Source organism: Pristiophorus japonicus, chromosome 13 (assembly GCF_044704955.1).
Source record: "Pristiophorus japonicus isolate sPriJap1 chromosome 13, sPriJap1.hap1, whole genome shotgun sequence".
In the NCBI taxonomy this organism is placed as follows: domain Eukaryota; kingdom Metazoa; phylum Chordata; class Chondrichthyes; family Pristiophoridae; genus Pristiophorus; species Pristiophorus japonicus.
Genome location: NC_091989.1, coordinates 5,760,994 through 5,780,199, shown reverse-complemented (window position 1 = coordinate 5,780,199; position 19,206 = coordinate 5,760,994). Strand labels below are relative to the sequence as shown.

The window sequence follows — 19,206 nt, the reverse complement described above, 5'->3', positions numbered from 1 at the left end:
GAGTGCAGCTCCAACAGCACTCAAGAAGCTCGACACCATCCAGGACAAAGCAGCCGCTTGATTGGCCCCCCATCCACCACCTTCAACACTCACTCCCTCCACCACCGGCGCACCGTGGCTGCAGTGTGCACCATCTACAAGATGCACTGCAGCAACTCGCCAAGGCTTCTTCGGCAGCACCTCCCAAACCCGCGACCTCTACCACCTAGAAGGGCAAGGGCAGCAGGCGCATGGGAACACCACCACCTCCACGTTCCCCTCCAAGTTGCACACCATCCTGACTTGAAAATATATCGCTGTTCCTTCATCAATGCTGTCAATATCCTGGAACTCCCAAACAACATGTATAGGAGCACCTTCACCACACGGACTGCAGCGGTTCAAGGCGGCGGCTCACCACCACCTTCTCAAGGGGCAATTAGGGATGGGCAATAAATGTCGGCCTTGCCAGTGATGCCCAGGAACAAATTTTAAAAATTGAAATGAGTTACCATTTCTGTTAAAGTAGCATACAAAGCAGTATTACACATGCGTTATCATAAATAGTTATTCCAAGTCTATAGCAGTTCATCAGTAAAGCGACACAAGCAGCTATTAATAGTTGTAGCAATTTTTATTATAAAGATGAATATCAATATTACATTTTAAAACTGTAACTGACAATATATATTACCAGTTTTCAACCAATTTCACAATTTCTAATAAAAATCCAAATTATTTACAGTCCTCAATAATCTTATAAAATGAGGACTTAAAAAAAAATTGAAAGAATTTAGTTTTAAAATCTAATGACAATTAGTAAATGAGCCTCTGAAAAACAATTATAAATTATTTCTGAATAAAGTTATTAATTGTAATTAATACACACTTTCTTTAGACTGCCTTTTCATCACACGTACAGTCTGAGCGTCGAATGTGGTCCGTGCTGAACAGCATCTTCGGAGAAATGTGCCCTACTAAAAGGCGCTGGATTAAATACCAATTTGGGTCAGTAGTAATTGCATAATACCAGCTCTGCTATTTAAAATTCACAGTTATCACAGACTCTTCAATTAAAAGCTACAGAACAATTCACAAACATGACAAGTAAAAGAAATTAAAACAATGCTGGCAGAGGCATCCTTCTTAATTATCATGCTATTATGATTGCTGGTGAAGGTACAGGAGTATAAACATGTCTTGGGCAGCTTTTTAAAAAATATATGCGCATTCTCGGGATGTGGGCATCGCTGGCAAAGTCAATGTTTATTGACTGTCCCGAGTTACGCTCGAGGTGGTGGTGAACGCCTCCTTGAACCGCTGCAGTCGGTCCGGCGAGGTTACACCCACAGTGCTGTTAGGGAAGGAGTTCGACTCATAGAGCGGCAATTTCCAAGTCAAGGAAAAATAAATTGGGCAGAGTGCAAAACAGGCTGCCGATTTGTTCCTGCTCGTTCTACCAGAACACCCAAGACAAATTTATTCTCCGTAGTTCCTTCAGGGAAACCACTGAATATTGATTTCAATTTAAATGATATGTAAAAAAAAACGTTGCTTTGGCACATTCTGTACAATTCTCCAATTAAAAGACTTGCATTTCCATAGCGCCTTTCAAGACCTCAGGACATCACAAAGTGCTTTACTGCCAATGAAGTGCAGTCACTGTTGTAATGTGGGAAACGCAGCAGCCAATTTGCACACAGCAAGCTCCCACAAACAGCAATGTGATAATGACCTGATAATCTGTTTTAGTGACGTTGATGGAGGGATAAATATTGGCCCCAGGACACCAAGGAGAACGCCCCTGCTCTTCTTCGAAATAGTGCCATGGTATCTTTTACGCCACCTGAGAGGGCAGATGTTAAAAGGTGTTACTTGTTGAATATCAGAGGAATTCTGTGCACGTTTTGTAATGTTCCAGCAGCAACCTCTATACAGTACTTTTGACGACAGCAACACAAAATGGTTATTGGAAGCAAAAAAGGTATACAGATTCATAAGCAAAAATATAATAGTTAACTTTGAACGTTAAATGAATAAAAGATTTATGAAGGATCACCACTGATTTTGTAGATGCCTTGCGAGGTAAGAGAGAAGAAATGAATATGAATGAGTAAAGGATTGTCTTTGATCCAACCACCACACGGATTGTGTTTCATTGGAAAAGCAGCTGTCCAAACATCACATTTGAACTGTACGGATTGGTTCTGAAGCATCCCATATGTCGCTGGAGCTGGCTGCATTAGTGCTCCCTCCTAAAACAAAAACAGATTTTTAGTTGCTGTTGAAAAAAAATTCAGCTCATCTCAATCTAAACAGCCCAGTCAACACAGCATTTCAAAAATCTGTTCTGACCAAGAAACACCGCAAATTTTCATTATTTTAAAGACCTGTTCAACTGGGAGGCCGTTAAAGAAGAAAGCAACTCGAAGGGCAAGTACTATACAAGATACTACACTGAATTATGAATTCATGCAGCGAGATATGATACTTCATGAAGTTGTTACATATGCTAATAAAGTCAGCTAGTGTTTTCTTACTTATTTGATTGCCATTCACACAGATCTCCACAAGACAATTCCCATCTGCTTAATTTTAAGGAATTTTATATGTGGTTCTCTCTTAATTCCTCTCGCACCCTCAACCTCCCGACCCCGGATCCCAGTCCCAGCAACAGCCCATAACCTGGGGAGCTGTGAGCAAAGGCCCAGAAACACATGATGCAACAGATCTGCTGACACAGCAGTTGCAACCAGACCAGAGAACTCACTTTGGGAGTGGAAGCAAGTCTTCCTCGATTCCGAGGGACTGCCTATGATGATGAAGATGATGAATAAGCAGTGCTGACCTGCCCTGACTGATGGTCTAATATGCTCTCTCGTGTGGCATCCATAAGATGTGGTACATCGCTTAAGCATGGAAATATTGTCATTAACTGCAAAATATTTGACAGAATTCACCAATTTTTAGTTGCACATTTCTACCAATCTAGGAGATTACCAATTTTCAGTACAATTCAGTGAACTTTTAAAGCATTGTACCAGAGAAGGATGTCTTATGTGGAGAGGCGTAGATCTGGGAAATTGCTTGTCCAGAAAATGTGGTTCACTGAGGGAAAAAAAAATCTGTGGACTTGGAAAAGGAAACATCTCTTCAATCATTGCTGTATCTATCTGGTTTTAACAAATGCTGTAACTTACACACGACTGGTTAAGAATGGGAATGGTGATTTTGTTAAGCAAATCTTCCTTTAACAGTCACAGTTCCTCAGGTATGGACGCAAAGGAAAAAACCTGCATTTTAGCACCTTATCATGTCCTCACGACATTCCACAGCACGTTATAACCAACTCATTATTCTTAAAGTGCAGCCACTGTTGTTGTGTAGTGTAAATGACAGACAAGTTGGACACAGCACAGTCCCAAAAACAGAAGAATGATCAGAGAACCTGGTTTTGATAATGTTGGTTGAGCGAAAAGGGAGAAAGAAAGACTTGCATTTATATAGCACCTTTCACAACCACCAGACATCTCAAAGCGCTTTACAGCCAATGAAGTACTTTTGGAATGTAGTCATTGTTGTAATGTAGGAAACGCGGCAGCCAACTTGCGCACAGCAAGCTCCCACAAACAGCAATGTGATAATGACCAGATAATCTGTTTTAGTGATGTTGATTGAGGGATAAATATTGGCCCCAGGACACCGGGGATAACTCCCCTGCTCTTCTTCGAAATAGTGCCATGGGATCTTTTACGTCCACCTGAGAGAGCAGACGGGGCCTCGGTTTAACGTCTCATCCGAGGGAGGAATGTTGACCAGGACGCCAGGAGCACTTTCTATTCTTGTTCAAATATTGCTAAGGAATCTTGTACGTCCACCTTGGTTTGAAGTCTCGTGACAATACAGTACTCCCACAGCACTGACTGAGTTTAGCATATTAGCTCAAGCCTATAGTGGGGATTGAACCCAAAGCCTTCGAGACACAAGGATGAGAGTGGATACACTTTCCACCCGATCAGGTCTGGGGAACTGTGGTTGCCTGATCAGTCCCCATCCTCCAGTATTGCAATGGGTACGAGAGACTCACTCATCGGGAGAGACCTGGAGGATTCTGGGCCCAGCTTGAAGGTTCACTTCCCTAATTTTTTAACAAGTACTCAGAATGATTAATGGGACATTAAAATAACCCCAAAGAAAATATTGAATATAGTATTGTGAAGGTGGAGCCTTGTGATGCTTCTGAATCTTTTGGTTTTAAGCAGGCGCTGACGGAAAGTTTCTCTCCAGACTATTCTTCTTGCAGGACAAGATGACACGTATGACAAGCGAACAGACCCAAGGTTCAAGCCTCGATTCCCTCTGAGGTCAGTCTGCACGTCTGTTTCCCCTGGGAGGACAGACGCACCAACGTTAGCATCCTCGACCAGGCCAACATCCCCAGCATTGAAGCACTGACCACACTTGATCAGCTCCGCTGGGCAGGCCACATTGTTCGCATACCAGACATGAGGCTCCCAAAGCAAGCGCTCTACTCGGAACTCCTTCACAGCAAGTGAGCCAAAGGTGGGCAGAGGAAACGTTACAAGGACACCCTCAAAGCCTCCTTGATAAAGTGCAACATCCCCACTGACACCTGGGAACCCCTGGCCCAAAGACCGTCCTAAGTGGAGGAAGTGCATCCGGGCTGAGCACCTCGAGTCTTGTCGCTAAGAGCATGCAGAAATCAAGCGCAGGCAGCGGAAGGAGCGTGCGACAAACTAGTCCCACCCTCCCTTACCCTCAACGACTATCTATCCCACCTGTGACAGGGACTGTGGTTCTCGTATTGGACTGTTCAGCCATCTAAGGACTCATTTTTAGAGTGGAAGCAAGTCTTCCTCGATTCCGAGGGACTGCCTATGATGATGACTTTGCCTGGGAAAGCATCGAGGAAGTCAGGAAGGTGACGCCCGAGTTTGCCCTTGAGCTCTGGGCTAAACTGCTCCAATTATGCCTTATTCTGCCTTTTTATTCACAGGCACACAGAAACAGCACACACTGTGTTTTGCAGTGCAAGTTCTCATTCAAAGTGTCTCCTGGAGTCAGCATTTCAGCACCTGTAAGGGGAGCTTTGAAAGCAATCCCTGTACACGGCAAAATATATATATATATTTTAAATGGCTGGACCGTTAAAATTTCCCTTCTCGACGGGCAATAACTGACCATTGGTTCTCGATGTGTGCACAAAAACATTATATTTTACCTCCTCCAAAGCAACCCAACGATTCATTACTCGCTTATGCATCTAAACAACCTGAGCACAGACCCATTCTAGTTCTGTCTGGTTCACATCCCCCCCATCAGGGTTATGTTAATATCCCAGTGCAGTTCGATAGAGCTTCAGCCGAGACGTTAAAACAGGATCCCGTCTGCCTGTTCCGCTGATTCATATGGACATTAGAAGAATGAGAGGGGATGTCATAAAAACATATAAAAATCTGACGGGATTGAACAGGTTAGAGGCAGGAAGAATGTTCCCGATGCTGAGGAAGTCCAGAACCAGGGGTCACAGTCTAAGGATAAGGGGTAAGCCATTTAGGACCGAGATGAGGAGAAACGTCTTCACTCAGAGAATTGTGAATCTGTGGAATTCTCTACCGCAGAAAGTTGTTGAGGCCAGTTCGTTAGATATATTCAAAAGGGAGTTAGATGTGGCCGTTACGGCTAAAGGGATCAAGGGGTATGGAGAGAAAGCGGGAAAGGGGTACTGAGGTGAATGATCAGCCATGATCTTATTGAATGGCGGTGCAGGCTCGAAGGGCCGAATGGCCTACTCCTGCACCTATTTTCTATGTTTCTATTAAAGATTTCCATGGCATTATGTGGAGAAGAGAAGCGAGCTCGTGTGGAGCATAAATGCCTGCGGAGACCTGTTGAGCCGAATGGTCTGTTCTGTGCTGTAGATTCTAAGGGGTGAATTTTAGTCCCCCCAGAGGTCAGATGTTAAAATTTTAAAAATCTCAAACCTGACACCAGCCTGCTCACTTCTGGGTTTAACGGAAGTGGGACAAGGAATGTGCAGCCAACCCGCTCCCAGGAGGCGGGCTGGCCATTTAAATATGATGGGGCTGGCGGCCTCAGATTGAAGCAGCTTAGCAGGACAGTTTTGGGGGGACAGTAAGTTAATTTACAGCCCAGCATGTGGGCCAGAAGTAGCAGGAGTGCTTCCCCTCTCCCTGGCCCCCCCAAACTTACCCTCCTGCCTTGGATCAGACACCTCACCCATACAAGGACAACAACAACTTGTATTTATATAGCGCCTTTAACGCAGTGAAACGTTCCAAGGCGCTTCATAGGAGTATTATGAGATTTAGAAAATTGACACCGAGCTGCACAAGTAGAAATTGGTGCAGGTGACCAGAAGCTTGGTCAAAGACGTAGGTTTTAAGGAGCCTCTTGAAGGAGGAGAGAGAGGTAAAGAGGCAGAGAGGTTTAGGCAGGGACTTCCAGAGCTTGGGGCCCGGGCAGCAGAAGGCACGGCCACCAATGGCTGAGCGATTATAATCAGGAATGCTCAAGAGGGAAAAATTAGAAGAGCGCAGACATCTCGGGGGGTTGTGGGGCTGAAGGAGATTACAGAGATAGGGAGGGACGAGGCCAGGGAGGGATTTGAAAATAAGAATGAGAATTTTTAAATTGAGGCATTGCTTAACTGGGAGTCAATGTAGGTCAGTGAGCATAGGGGTGAGGGGTGAGTGGGACTTGGTGCGAGTTAGGACACGGGCAGTCGAGTTTTGGATCACCTCTAGTTTACGTAGGATAGAATGTAGGAAGCCAGCCAGGAGTCTGTTGGAATAGTTAAGTCTAGAGGTAACAAAGGCATGGATGAGGGCTTCAGCAGCAGATGAGCTGAGGCAAGGGCGATGTTATGGAATTGATTGAGACCCATTGATTGGGGATTGGACCGCCTCACGCTCCCAGTAGCAGCTTCAGGCTCCCTACCTGTGGCCGGCTCCAGAGTGCTGCCCGCTCAGCTGAAAGCCAGGCCTGTCAATCAGGCTAACCGCCGAGCGGGAATCCTGTCCAAAAGAAGATGCACACCGTGGAGTCATTATTCCACAGCAGCTTCTGAAACTGCTCCCACCCCACCCCACCCAATGCCTGCCCAGCCCGCCCGTCAAGATCGGGACCCATGTAACTCTCCCAGTGTTCGGGCCAACATTCCTCCCTGAACCAACACCTCCAAAAACAAATTAACTGCTCTGTTACGGCCATTCATCACATTATTATTCGTAGGGCATTGCTGAAGAATATGTAACAGGCACAGTACTCCCAAGGTAATTCAATGTGCAATGTATTTTTGAAACATAGAAAATAGGTGCAGGAGTAGGCCCTGAGAGTCTGCTCCACCATTCAATATGATCATGGTTGATCATGCAACTTCTGTACCCCATTCCTGCTTTCTCTCCATACCTCTTGATCCTTTTAGCCTCAAGGAAAACATCTCAATGGGAGAACGACACAGCACAGGAGGAAGCCGTTCGGCCCATTAAGTCTGTGCCGTATCATTCTATGCATTTCCAGAAAATGCAAATTTTTAACGGAACTGAAATGGCAACAATACATTTTAATTTGCATTTCTCATTCTAATGTTCTGCACTGGCTGAATTCTGATAGAAGTGCATTCCTCGTTTTTGTCAGCTTTATGCCGAGTCAGAGAGAGCAATACCTCTTTTCTGTGGCTGTTTCTTGTCTTTCTCCAGTTTTCTTCGCTTAGTGCAGTGCAACACTGACTTTTTCTGCGATACGCTTTTACAAGTGCCCAAGTAGCCATTCTTTATGTGCGAGAGCCTCGACTGAATGTTCGAAGCTATCTTACTGAATCTAATCCTCCTCTCAACGAAATGCACACATTTGTATTCTGTAGTAGGAGCTTACCGGATAGCAGGGAACCATGGCAGATATTTCCCCCTTCCTAGCCAATTGTAGCACTTCAACATCTGACTTTGTTCAGACTGAGGATCAGGCTGGAAACTTCTGCTGTTTATGCTAAAGCATATTTTATTTTGGACCTTAATGCGCTATGTTTTTTTAAAACAGGACAGTCACTCACTTCAGGAGAGAGACGAGAGGTAATATGGCCTATTGCCAACTAATAGGAGCATCCCTGATTATAATCGCTCCACCATTGGTGGCCGTGCCTTCTGTAGCCTGGGCCCCAAGCTCTGGAACTCCCTCCCTAAACCTCTCTACCTCTCTTTCCTTCTTTAAGATGCTCCTTAAAACCTACCTCTTTGACCAAGCTTTTGGTCATCTGCACTAATTTATCCTTATGTGGCTCAGTGCCAAATTTTTTGTTTTATAATACTTCTGTGAAAGCACCTTGGGACATTTTACTACGTTATAGGCGCTATATAAATACAGGTTGTTGTGCGTTGGGCTTCCAATAGTTCTTATTCTCCACGTCAGAAAGCAAAAAAAAATTTAATTTCTACTCAGCTACTTCTGTGATTAACTCTCATGAATTATCAGGTCTTTCTTTCGCCTGAAAATAATTCCACATTTTCCAATTGTTAGCATAAGTCCATGTTCGAGCCTTTGCATCATGCAGTTTTTTTGGTTAAAAATCTCCTGAGGTGGCAGTTGGTTTATAAAAAAATAGTAATTTCGTAACAGAATGACAAGTATTTCTGAGACATGTTCCCGTACGCTAAATATGACAAAGCATTACCTGTATTTAGAATAAAACTGCTTCCCATCTTCCTACTGGATTCAAATGGTTCCAGGACTAGAAACACAACAGGGAAAAGTCAATTAAATATGTACCTAATTTAGAGGATGCAAATGATTAGCTGAATCAAATTACTTAGATTATCTATGGAGGTAATTTGAATACTCAATAAATTAAGGCGTGAAAGACATTTACTGTTAACAGACTATTCAACATTACACCAAGCCTGGTTATGTTTTTCATGGACATACACAACTGTAGCCCAGCCAGCTGAATGTGAGGCTTGAACCAACTGAAATCTACCCCAGTTCACAACTAGATCGATGTTTTATGTAGCTCTGTTTGGGAGATCCTGTGTGAGAACTCGCATTACCTGCTGATAGCCCCATATCCTGCTCGTTCTCCCTCCATCATCATCACACACAACACACAAGAAACCTGACACCATCCAGGACTAAGCAGCCCGCTTGATTGGCACCCCATCCACCACCTTAAACATTCACTCCCTCACCACCGGCGCACCGTGGCTGCAGTGTGCACCATCTACAAGATGCACTGCAGCAAATCGCCAAGGCTTCTTCGGCATCACCTCCCAAACCCGTGACCTCTACCACCTAGAAGGACAAGGGCAGCAGGCGCATGGGAACACCACCACCTCCAAGTTCCCCTTCAAATTACGCACCACGTGGAACTATATCAACCGTTCCTTCATCGTCGCTGGGTCAAAATCCTGGAACTCCCTCCCTAACAGCACTGTGGGAGCACCTTCACCACACGGACTGCAGCGGTTCAAGAAGGCGGCTCACCACCACCTTCTCAAGGGGCAATTAGGGATGGGCAATAAATGCCGGCCTTGCCAGCGACCCCCACATCCAGTGAATGAATTTTTAAAAATTCAAAGAATAAATTTTATTTTTCTGATACAGAATCTTTATTTTTTCTGTAGAATTCCTGGGGGCTCTGTACAGGCAGCAACCAGATAACAAATTACTATTACAGCGATATATAGTATGGTATTTCACAATGTTTGAAAGTGAGCACAGACACAGTTTCATTCAAAAAGTAGCAGGTTTTCACCCCTTCTATTAAATCCACTTTATACACGAGATCACAGAATACCTGTGCTTACCAGAACCTCTTTTTAAGCGCTTTCTTGCTAGTTTAATTTGATCTTGGAGGATCTGTATCCAATCCTTTGGTCCAGGAAGTCGGTCAATCTGATTTAATGTGCAATATTTTTCTGTGAAAACTGAAATTTTAAAATTTTAGTTAATTGAATATCTCAAATTTATGTTAACGAGAATATGAGACATTTCGTTGGATTTGTGCAATTCAGAAAAACCGTAACAAGGGCATAAAATAAACTCACTGAAGAGACAACTTTCAAAACAAACAGGAACAACTGTCTCTTCAGTGTGGGGCAAATGACACCAAAGTGTCCTTGATTGTCTCATCTTCAGCTCCAATAACATTTCTTTCTAAAGGGTTAAATGGATCTGGAATTGACCATAAGGAAACAGCAACATTGCCGTTTAAACTCGCCAATTATTGTACTATAGAAATAAACAACTGCATGATGCGCGACTCCCGTATCGAGATTTACTGGCATTTTGTGGTGACTTTTTCCTGTTCATGTTCATGTTTTTTTTAAATTCAGTGACATATCAACAACGTTCTAGCAAACAGACAGTTCAAAATGAAGCATGTACATAATCTCTCATTTATAAACTAACTTAAAGAAAACAGGGCTAGAGTATGAACTAAAACTGATCGGGGAGTAAGGAGTTCGACATGATCAGCACACACACGCAGGCAGCCGTGTGGAGCAGGGTTATTGCAGCTTTGATTTCCCCCACCCAGCTCACATCAACAATAACAAACATTTAGGGTGGTGGGGGTCTGGAACTCATGGCCTGAAAGGATGGTAGAGACACAAACCCTCACCACATTTAAAAAGTACTTGGATGTGCGCCTGAAGTGCCGTAACCTGTAGGGCTACGGACCAAGAGCTAGAAAGTGGGATTAGGCTGGGTAGCTCTTTGTCGGCCGGCACGGACACGATGGGCCAAATGGCCCCCTTCCATCTGTACAATTCTATGATTCATGCACAAATAGTACTGTGATAGTGATCAGCACAAAAGCTCATTCCTCCTCCTGATTTAAAAACTCCAGGTTTTCTACTGTGTATAAAGGAGTACTTTCAGCAGAGGCTGGATTTTATCCCTCATATTGAGAAAAATAGGTCTCGTCTTTTGCATCACACCCCTTCGAATAGCTTAGTATGGTATAGTATAGTTAATACTTTGACTGAAGTAGGGGCAAAAAGAACAGCAGACAAACAACGTTCCCTCTTTCTTGGGGGGAGGGGGGGCTGCCCCTTTAAGGGGTTCCGCGGCCCATTCAAAGTACCACGCACGCACGGTTTTTCACATTGAAAAGTCGACGAGCCGGCTGCACGGGAAGTTGTGAGACCTGTGCGGCCACGCAACTTAAAGTGAACACTGCTTACAAACCCATTGAGCACTCTCACACTAATATACACACAGGGAAGTGAGGTGCACATGATTAATTGAGAATTGGGTCATAAATCCACCCAAGTCCACACTTGCACTTTTGTTACTAAACATAGATTCAAGACAGAATTGGGTCCGTTGACGTTCAAATTACATAATGTGTGCAATTTCTCTAAATTTGTAATTGCACAAGAAAATATGCCAAGGTAAATAAAAGTTGTTTAAAACTATTTTCTATCAATGTGAGCAGGATGAATAATATAATCTAATTGTAGATGAACTGGACATCCTTCTGCCAACTACTGCTCACAGCACCTTAAGAAGCAGAAATGGAGTTGGCAACACATGAAAGACTATGGCCCAGATTTCGCATTAAGAATAACAGCGTGGCTTTCAGCGCTAACTGTTATGGAGTAAATTGGACAGCAACGTCCGGTGTCCACGAATGCGCAGTCAACCATGGATTTCAGGAAATTGCTGTCGAGAGTTGCCCTGCTCCTCCACAAGTTTCTCCACAACGATACCTTGCCGAGAGACTCGGCATTCAAACACATGAAGGGCCTGAAGTTGCTGTACTTGCCCACTAGATACCCACGAAACTCGCCAGAAAAAGTTAAAGCTTCTCTATTCAGGTGTAGGTGAATGTTTAATGGCGCGACACATCTTAATTACTGCCAAACAACCTCTCTGGCACCGAAAATTAACTTTTACAAAGGTGGAGTCTCATTTTTTAAACTGTTAATTATTGTTGGAGATTTAAAAAAATAAATTGTAAAAAGTTTTTCTTTTTCCTTGTCTCTTTCATCTCTCTCTTAATCCCATCTTTTTCTCTCTCTCTTTATTTCGCTTTCTGCACATAATTTTACATCAAATTAAATATTCAAACTTACACTTCCTGGTTCAGACTGCGCGCCTCAGTAAGGATTCTTCAATCCGATTGGTTGAGGGGAAACGCTGTTGCTTGCCCTGTTCGCACAGGTCACAGATCTTTTGTAGAGGGCACTGCGGCATTTCAAACTCCCAATGACCGCACGATATCGTGCAAAAGCCCACGGAACGTCTGGGAAGCTGCAAGTGTAATGAACTGCGAGCCCGTTCGTTCACCGCTGACCACTAAATCTGGGCCAAGTCTTCATTACTCAGTGTTCTCTGTATATATACAGGACTAGTCTCACTGCACATATAAGGGACAACTCTGAGCATGGTCTAATCATTGAAATGACTGACTCCTTCCTAAGCCTATCTTAGGGAACCCAGACCTTTGATTTCAAGAAAGCAAGCACCTTTTTTTCAAAATGCATTCTTTTAAAATTACCTTTTATTGCTCCCACAATGTTCTGATCAAGGCCCTTTCTATTATCATTGGCTCCTCTTTTCCTCTTCCCGTTTGGAAGAGAATTGGCCAGTGTCCCGTCATCAAAAAAGGCAGAGACGAGTTTCCGAAAAAGCAGACTTCCTGAACGGGAGTAATTCAGTAATATGGACTCCAGTTGCGACTTCGGGATCAACACATCATATCCTTCTGCAAGCTGGACTTCTGGCTGCGGCAAGACAAGAGGAAATAAAGTGAGTTTTTCTTTGGTTTTTCTGTCACCCCCATCATTGCCCCCCCCCCCTTCCCCCAACAAATAAACAACCCCAAAAATCCAAGTTAAAAATCTGTGGATAAACCTGGAACATCAATGTATTGTGCCATTACAAGAAAATATTTCAGTTACATTTCCAACAATTATTTAAAAAGAAAACTTGGTTTACAATCTTTCCTTCCCATCCATTTTAAATCTGCTTTCAAACTTTCCCTTTCAACTGAAAAGGCAGAATAAATATGACCATTCTTGCTGCCAACATCTCCCTACAATAGGTCATCCGGTGTACGTTTATATGCCAATAATATCGAGAAAGGTTAGTTGCTGGGAGGATATAACATCTGCAGGTCACACCAAACAATGTGGCTTGCTTATCCGAGAGTGATAATTAATCCAGGTTCCTTTGAGTATTGAGTAGTTCAGCTAGACAAATGTTGATATGGTAATACATATTGATACAGGAAACATTAAATATCTGTACACAGTAAATAGATGTCTTCCAACAGTGATGGATAAGCAGAAAGGGTTGTATTGTGATTATTAACCATCGACTGAAAGTATTCAGCCAGCATCAAGTGGTTACCAAACGTCTGATCAAGTTTAAGGATGAACCTCATCAGCTGAAATCGGTGAAGTTAACCCTGGTCAGCCGATAGCAAGTATCATTTTGGGTACTTTTCCAGGACAGCCATTCGAGAGGATTCAGAGAAGAGCAACAAATTGATCATAAGATTTTCCGCCTTCTGCTGCCTCTGTTAACGTCCCAGAGGGGCGGCAACAACGCCAATGAGCTCTCCCGGGTAAGCGGCCAGCTCCCAGCACCCCACCGGGGTTTTCGGGGCCGGTATCGGCGAGGCACGGAGCATTACCGCCTGGGAGAGGCGACCCAGTGTGCAACGGCCCGGGTTGCGACGCCGGCTCGATATTTGGCTCCAGCCCGCCCCATAGAGCCCCCCCTCCCCCCCCACCCCCCGTGGGACCATCTGTGAAAGCGGGTGGCCCGAGCTGTAGCGACTGCAGTGATGTAAGTAATGTTGACCTCAGGTAAGTGTGATTGGTTTTAATTTTTTTTTGTTGCAATTTATGTTGTGGTGGCGTGGGAAAGTTTTTGGTGTTTAAAAAGATATTTTTTCCCCCCAGGCCTCTCTCAGAGCGCTCCGAGGCCAGCTGTTTGGCTCGGGATTTTCGCTTGCTCAGCCAGCCGAGCGCCCTGAGAGAGGTGTGTAACGCCTCCCTTAGCGCTCCGCCCCACACTCAGGGCCCAGCTGATGAATTTTGCTGACTGAGGCGCAAACTGTTCCTGGGCGCGAACTTTATCGCCCCGTCGCCATTACCGCCCCGAAATAAACAACGCTGAAAATTCAGCCCATAGTAATGAACAGCGACTTGCAGAGGTGGACTTTCTTTTATTGAAATAAATATTTAAAATGCCGAGAAACATAGAAAATAGGTGCAGGAGTAGGCCATTCGGCCCTTCAAGCCTGCACCACCATTCAATATGATCATGGCTGATCCTGCAACTTCAGTACCCCATTCCTGCTTTCTCTCAATACCCCTTGATCCCTTTAGCCGTAAGGGCCACATCTAACTCCCTTTTGAATATATCCAACAAACTGGCCTCAACAACTTTCTGTGGTAGAGAATTCCACAGGTTCACCACTCTCTGGGTGAAGAAGTTTCTCCTCATCTCGGTCCTAAAATGGCTTACCCCTTATCCTTAGACTGTGACCCCTGGTTCTGGACTTCCCCAACATCGGGAACATTCTTCCTGCATCTAACCTGTCCAATCCCGTCAGAATTTTATATGTTTCTATGAGATCCCCTCTCATAGATAGTGTAGAGATAAACAGGCTATTTAACTTAAAATTTTGATTCCAAAACTTCAGGACAAGACAATAAAATTAACGAGGCTCAAGTGACATTAAAGGTTGAATAAAATCTCACCCCCATCACCCTCACCACCACCAAGTTGCAATTTTATGAAACAGATTCTTCTTTTGCGGTTTCTAAGCTCCTAATACTTCATCCCACGTGCTCCTCCTCCTTACTATGTTGGAAACAAGCCCCGTCCTACTAGAAGCGAGTACGTTACTGATTATAGTAATTGCAACTTCATTGCGTTGAACTCAAGGTACATTACACTCCCACCCTAGCTCCTTCTCTCCCGGGGCCTCAAAACGATGGAACTTCTAACCTCCCTCTGTCTTCCCTCCCTGTGACAATCTTCAGGAACTTAAAACCCAAACTAACCTTGGTAGTGCCCTCCACTATGGGCACTGACCCTTCTGGGTTTCACAACAAAAAGCGATTAATACTACCTTTTTGTTTTTAAGAGAGCTGAAACACAAGAGCCAAAATATTTGGTTCAGAATGGGTTACAAAGTTCAAACACACTCCAAGAACACAATGGTTCCTTTGCTGCTGGACTGCGGAATGTTCAGCTGTGGAATTGCAGTGCTGAAGACTGAATAACAACACACATATTGCTCGATGGCCATCCTGGAGTTTTGCCATATTATTTTCAAGAATTAAAAAGAATTTGAGAGAGTTTTATCTGTGGTTATTCATCTCTTGAGATTGAATAAATTGGATCCGAATCCACCGTGGGGATCTGTGAAAGGAGCAGACTCAATGTGGGAAGAATGGCCTGACCTCATATTCCGTGTTTTCTGACCGATGGCTGATCCTGCGAGTTTGAGGCTCGCCCCAGTCTTCCATCCAGTGGCCATGATGAGAAGCGGCAAATATGCAAGAGTTTGAAAAACAGTTGCAGCTCGAATTCAAACTCATCGTTGTCTCTTAATGCAGTAGTCGAGAGTTACCCCCTCCCGCTCGTCCACACCCCACTCCAAAACCCCCCAAAAAATGAAATTCTGTGATCCTATTGTGAAAAAGATGGCTTCTATAATCAAGTGGAGGCATTTCATAGGATTACGTAGGAGAATCAACCTGCTCATCATACTTTAGAAAGCAAAACACAAGAATTTTATTCCAACTCAGACCTTAAAGTGGGATGTAAGTTCAGCAGCCTTTTATCGGAAGGGATTAGCCAATTATTGTCAGTTTTACATCAGATATACGGCCCAGAAACAGGCCGTTCGGCCCAACCAGTCCGTGCCGGTGTTTATGCTCCACTCGAGCCTCCTCCCGTCTTTCCTCATCTAAATCTATCAGCATAACCCTCTATTCCCTTCTCCCCCATTGGCTTGTCCAGCCTCCCCTTAAATGCATCGATACTATTCACCTCAACCCCTCCCTGTGGCAGCGAGTTCCACATTCTCACCACTCTCTGGGTAAAGAAGTTTCTCCTGAATTCCCCATTGGATTTCTTGGTGACTATCTTATATTGATGACCTCGAGATTTGCTCTTCCCCACAAATGGAAACATTCTCTCTGTATCCACTCTATCAAAACCTTTCATAAATTTTGAAGACCTCTATTAGGTCACCCCTCAGCCTTCTTTTTCAAGAGAAAAGAGACCCAGCCCATTTATCCTTTTCCGATAGATATACCTTCGCATTTCTGTATCATCCTTGGGAATCTATTTTGCACCCTCTCCAATGCCTCTATATCCTTTTTATAATATGGCGATCAGAATTGTACACAGTACAACCTGGTTTTGAACAAGGAAAGTTCCATCACAGATCTGATCCTGTAAATAAATCTATCAGCTCCAATCATTTGCAAAACTTCCCTCACAATTCCAAACGTCGTTTTCTTTTATAATGGAATCCCAATTATTAGCTGGGTCTGGAACTTTTAAATGTGCAACACAGCATGATCTTTGATCTCTTGGTGCCCGGGTGCAGACAGATTATGGGAACGGTAGTATAGTGGCTATGTTACTGGACTTGTAATCCAAAGACCTGGACTAAGGATCCAGAGACGCGAGTTCAAATCCCACCATGGCAGCTGGGGAATCTAAATTCCGTTGATTAAATAAATCTGAATTAAAATCCAGTATCAGTAATAGTGACCATAAAACTAACGGATTATCATAAAAACTCATCTGGTTCACTAATGCCCTTTAGGGAAGGAAATCTGCCGTCCTTACCCGGTCTGGGCTGATATGTGACTCCAGACCCACAGCAATGTGGTTGACTCTTAACTGTCCTCTGAAATGGCCCAGCGAGACACTCAGCTGTCAAGAAGGCAGCTTACCACCACCTTCTCAAGGGCAATTAAGGCCTATACTCGTTGGAGTTTAGAAGAATTCCAGGTGATCTCATTGAAACATACAAGATTCTGAGGGGGATTTACAGGGTAGATGCTGTTTCCCCGGGCTGGAGAGTCTAGAACTAGGAGACACAGATTCAGGATAAGGGGTCGGCCATTTAAGACTGAGATGAGGAGGAATTTCTTCACTCAGAGGATGGTGAATCTTTGGAATTCTCTGCCCCAGAGGGCTGTGGATGCTGAGTCTCTGAATATATTCAAGGCTGAGATCGATAGATTTTTGGACTCTAGGGGAATCGAGGGATATGGAGATCGGGCGGGAAAGTGTAGTTGTGGTCGATGATCAGCCGTGATCATATTGAATGGCGGTGCAGGCTCGAGGGGCTGTATGGCCTACTCCTGCTCTTAATTCTTATGTTTTTAATTAGGGACGGGCAATAAATGCTGGCTTTCCCAGTGACGCCCACGTGAATAAATAATTAAAAAAAGATTCACAGCTACCACCAAGCACTGCACAGCAAGCAAGGACTACCAGTTACATTTCACCCCTTTTCTTACCGATTCGGAAGCTTTTAACTCATCTTGGTGTACAGTTCCATGGATGCCAACAGCCCTCGGTTACCCTGCCCAAGCAGCTAAACTTTAAAAGTGAGCCCCAGTCAAGTTCACTGATTTTGATTCTTAATTGGTCCCATTTGAATAGGACCCATGTTTCCGCAGTGAATGCTATGACTGTTTTCACGTGATAGTTACACGTGGGAAAGACTATAGCAATCACTAGCTAGTCAGAACAAAGGAGCACTGTCTAAGTCGTCCGTAGCACATTAGAACCAAACTTACCTTTCTTTCATTCAATCAATAGATTTTTCAGTATTATACTTATCTCAAAAAACATATTTGCTGTTCTTTTCTTTTCCCTTTTTCCTAAATTCAAGCCTTGCCATAGAGTAATTTATCTGCAGTTTTAATTTTCTTCAATGATGTACTTTGTGTAAAAACGAAGGAGAATGTGAGTAAGAGGGGCAAAGAGAGTGTGTGAGACTAGATTCGCGGCTAATATAAAAGGAAACCCAAAAGTCAATTTAAAAACACATAAATAGTAAAAGGGTTGTCGAAGGAAGGGTGGGGCTGATTTGGGACCAAAAAGGAGATAGCCTCGTGGAGGCGGAGATCCTGACTGAGGTACGAAATGAGTACTTTGCAACTGTCTTCACTGGAGAAGAGGATACTGCCAATGTAGCAGTGCAGCATCCCCAGCATCGAAGCACTGACCACACTCAACCAGCTCCGCTGGGCAGGGCCACATTGTCCACATGCCTGACAAAAGACTCCCAAAGCAAGCGCTCTACTCGGAACTCCTACACGGCAAGTGAGCCCCAGGTGGGCAGAGAAAACGTTACAAGGACACCCTCAAAGCCTCGTTGATGAAGTGCAACATCCCCACCGACACCTGGGAGTCCCTGGCCAAAGACCGCCCTAAGTGAAGAAAGTGCATCCGGGAGGGCGCTGAGCACCTCGAGTCTCGTCGCCGAGAGCATGCAGAAATCAAGTGCAGGCAGCTGAAGGAGCGTGCGGCAAACCAGTCCCACCCACCCTTTCCTTCAACCACTGTCTGTCCCACCTGTGACAGAGACTGTAATTCCCATATCGGACTGTTCAGTCACCTGAGAACTCATTTTTAGAGTGGAAGCGTGTCTTCCTCGATTTCGAAGGACTGCCTATGATGATGATGATGAAAGGAGGCAGTAGCGATATTGGATAGAATAAAAATAAAGAGGTACTTAAAAGGTTGGCGGTCCTCAAAATAGAAAAGTCACCCAGCCCGGATGGGATGCAACCTCGGTTACTGAGTGAAGCAAGGGTAGAAATTGCAGAGGATCTGGCCACAATCTTCCAATCCTCCTTGGATATGGAGTGGAGCCAGAGGACTCTAGAATTGCAAATGTTACAGTCCTGTTTAAAAAAGGGAGAGAGGGATAAACCCAGCAACTACAGGACAGTCAGCCCAACGTTGGAGGCGGGGAAACTTTTAGAGACAATAATCCGGGGCAAAATTAATTGACATTTGGAGACGTATGGGTCAACACAGATTTGTTCGAGGCAAATCGTGTTTGACTAACTTGATCGAGCTCTTTGATGAAGTAACGGAGAGGGTTGATGATGGTAGTGCAGTTGACGTGTGTATGGACTTTCAAAAGGCATTTGACAAAGTACCTCATAATGGACTTGTTAGAAAAATTAA

The 19,206-nt window shown here is 44.2% G+C and overlaps 1 protein-coding gene across 3 annotated transcripts in view; it reads right to left on the bottom strand.

The window, feature by feature from the left end:
• Nucleotides 1-774: 774 nt before the first annotated feature.
• Nucleotides 775-19,206, bottom strand: part of bend7 (BEN domain containing 7) — a 37,664-nt gene continuing 19,232 nt past the window's right edge. The window contains exons 5-8 of one of the 3 annotated variants that reach the window (XM_070897093.1): nucleotides 12,518-12,743; nucleotides 9,819-9,938; nucleotides 8,690-8,746; nucleotides 775-2,234 (exon numbers count right to left, since the gene is read on the bottom strand). In XM_070897093.1, coding sequence (XP_070753194.1) covers nucleotides 2,161-2,234; nucleotides 8,690-8,746; nucleotides 9,819-9,938; nucleotides 12,518-12,743 — 477 coding nt within the window. In that variant the 3' untranslated portion in view covers nucleotides 775-2,160. Of the gene's footprint in view, nucleotides 2,235-3,053; nucleotides 3,105-8,689; nucleotides 8,747-9,818; nucleotides 9,939-12,517; nucleotides 12,744-19,206 lie in introns of those variants that run through there. The other 2 variants (XM_070897091.1, XM_070897092.1) reach the window with 2 other exon arrangements.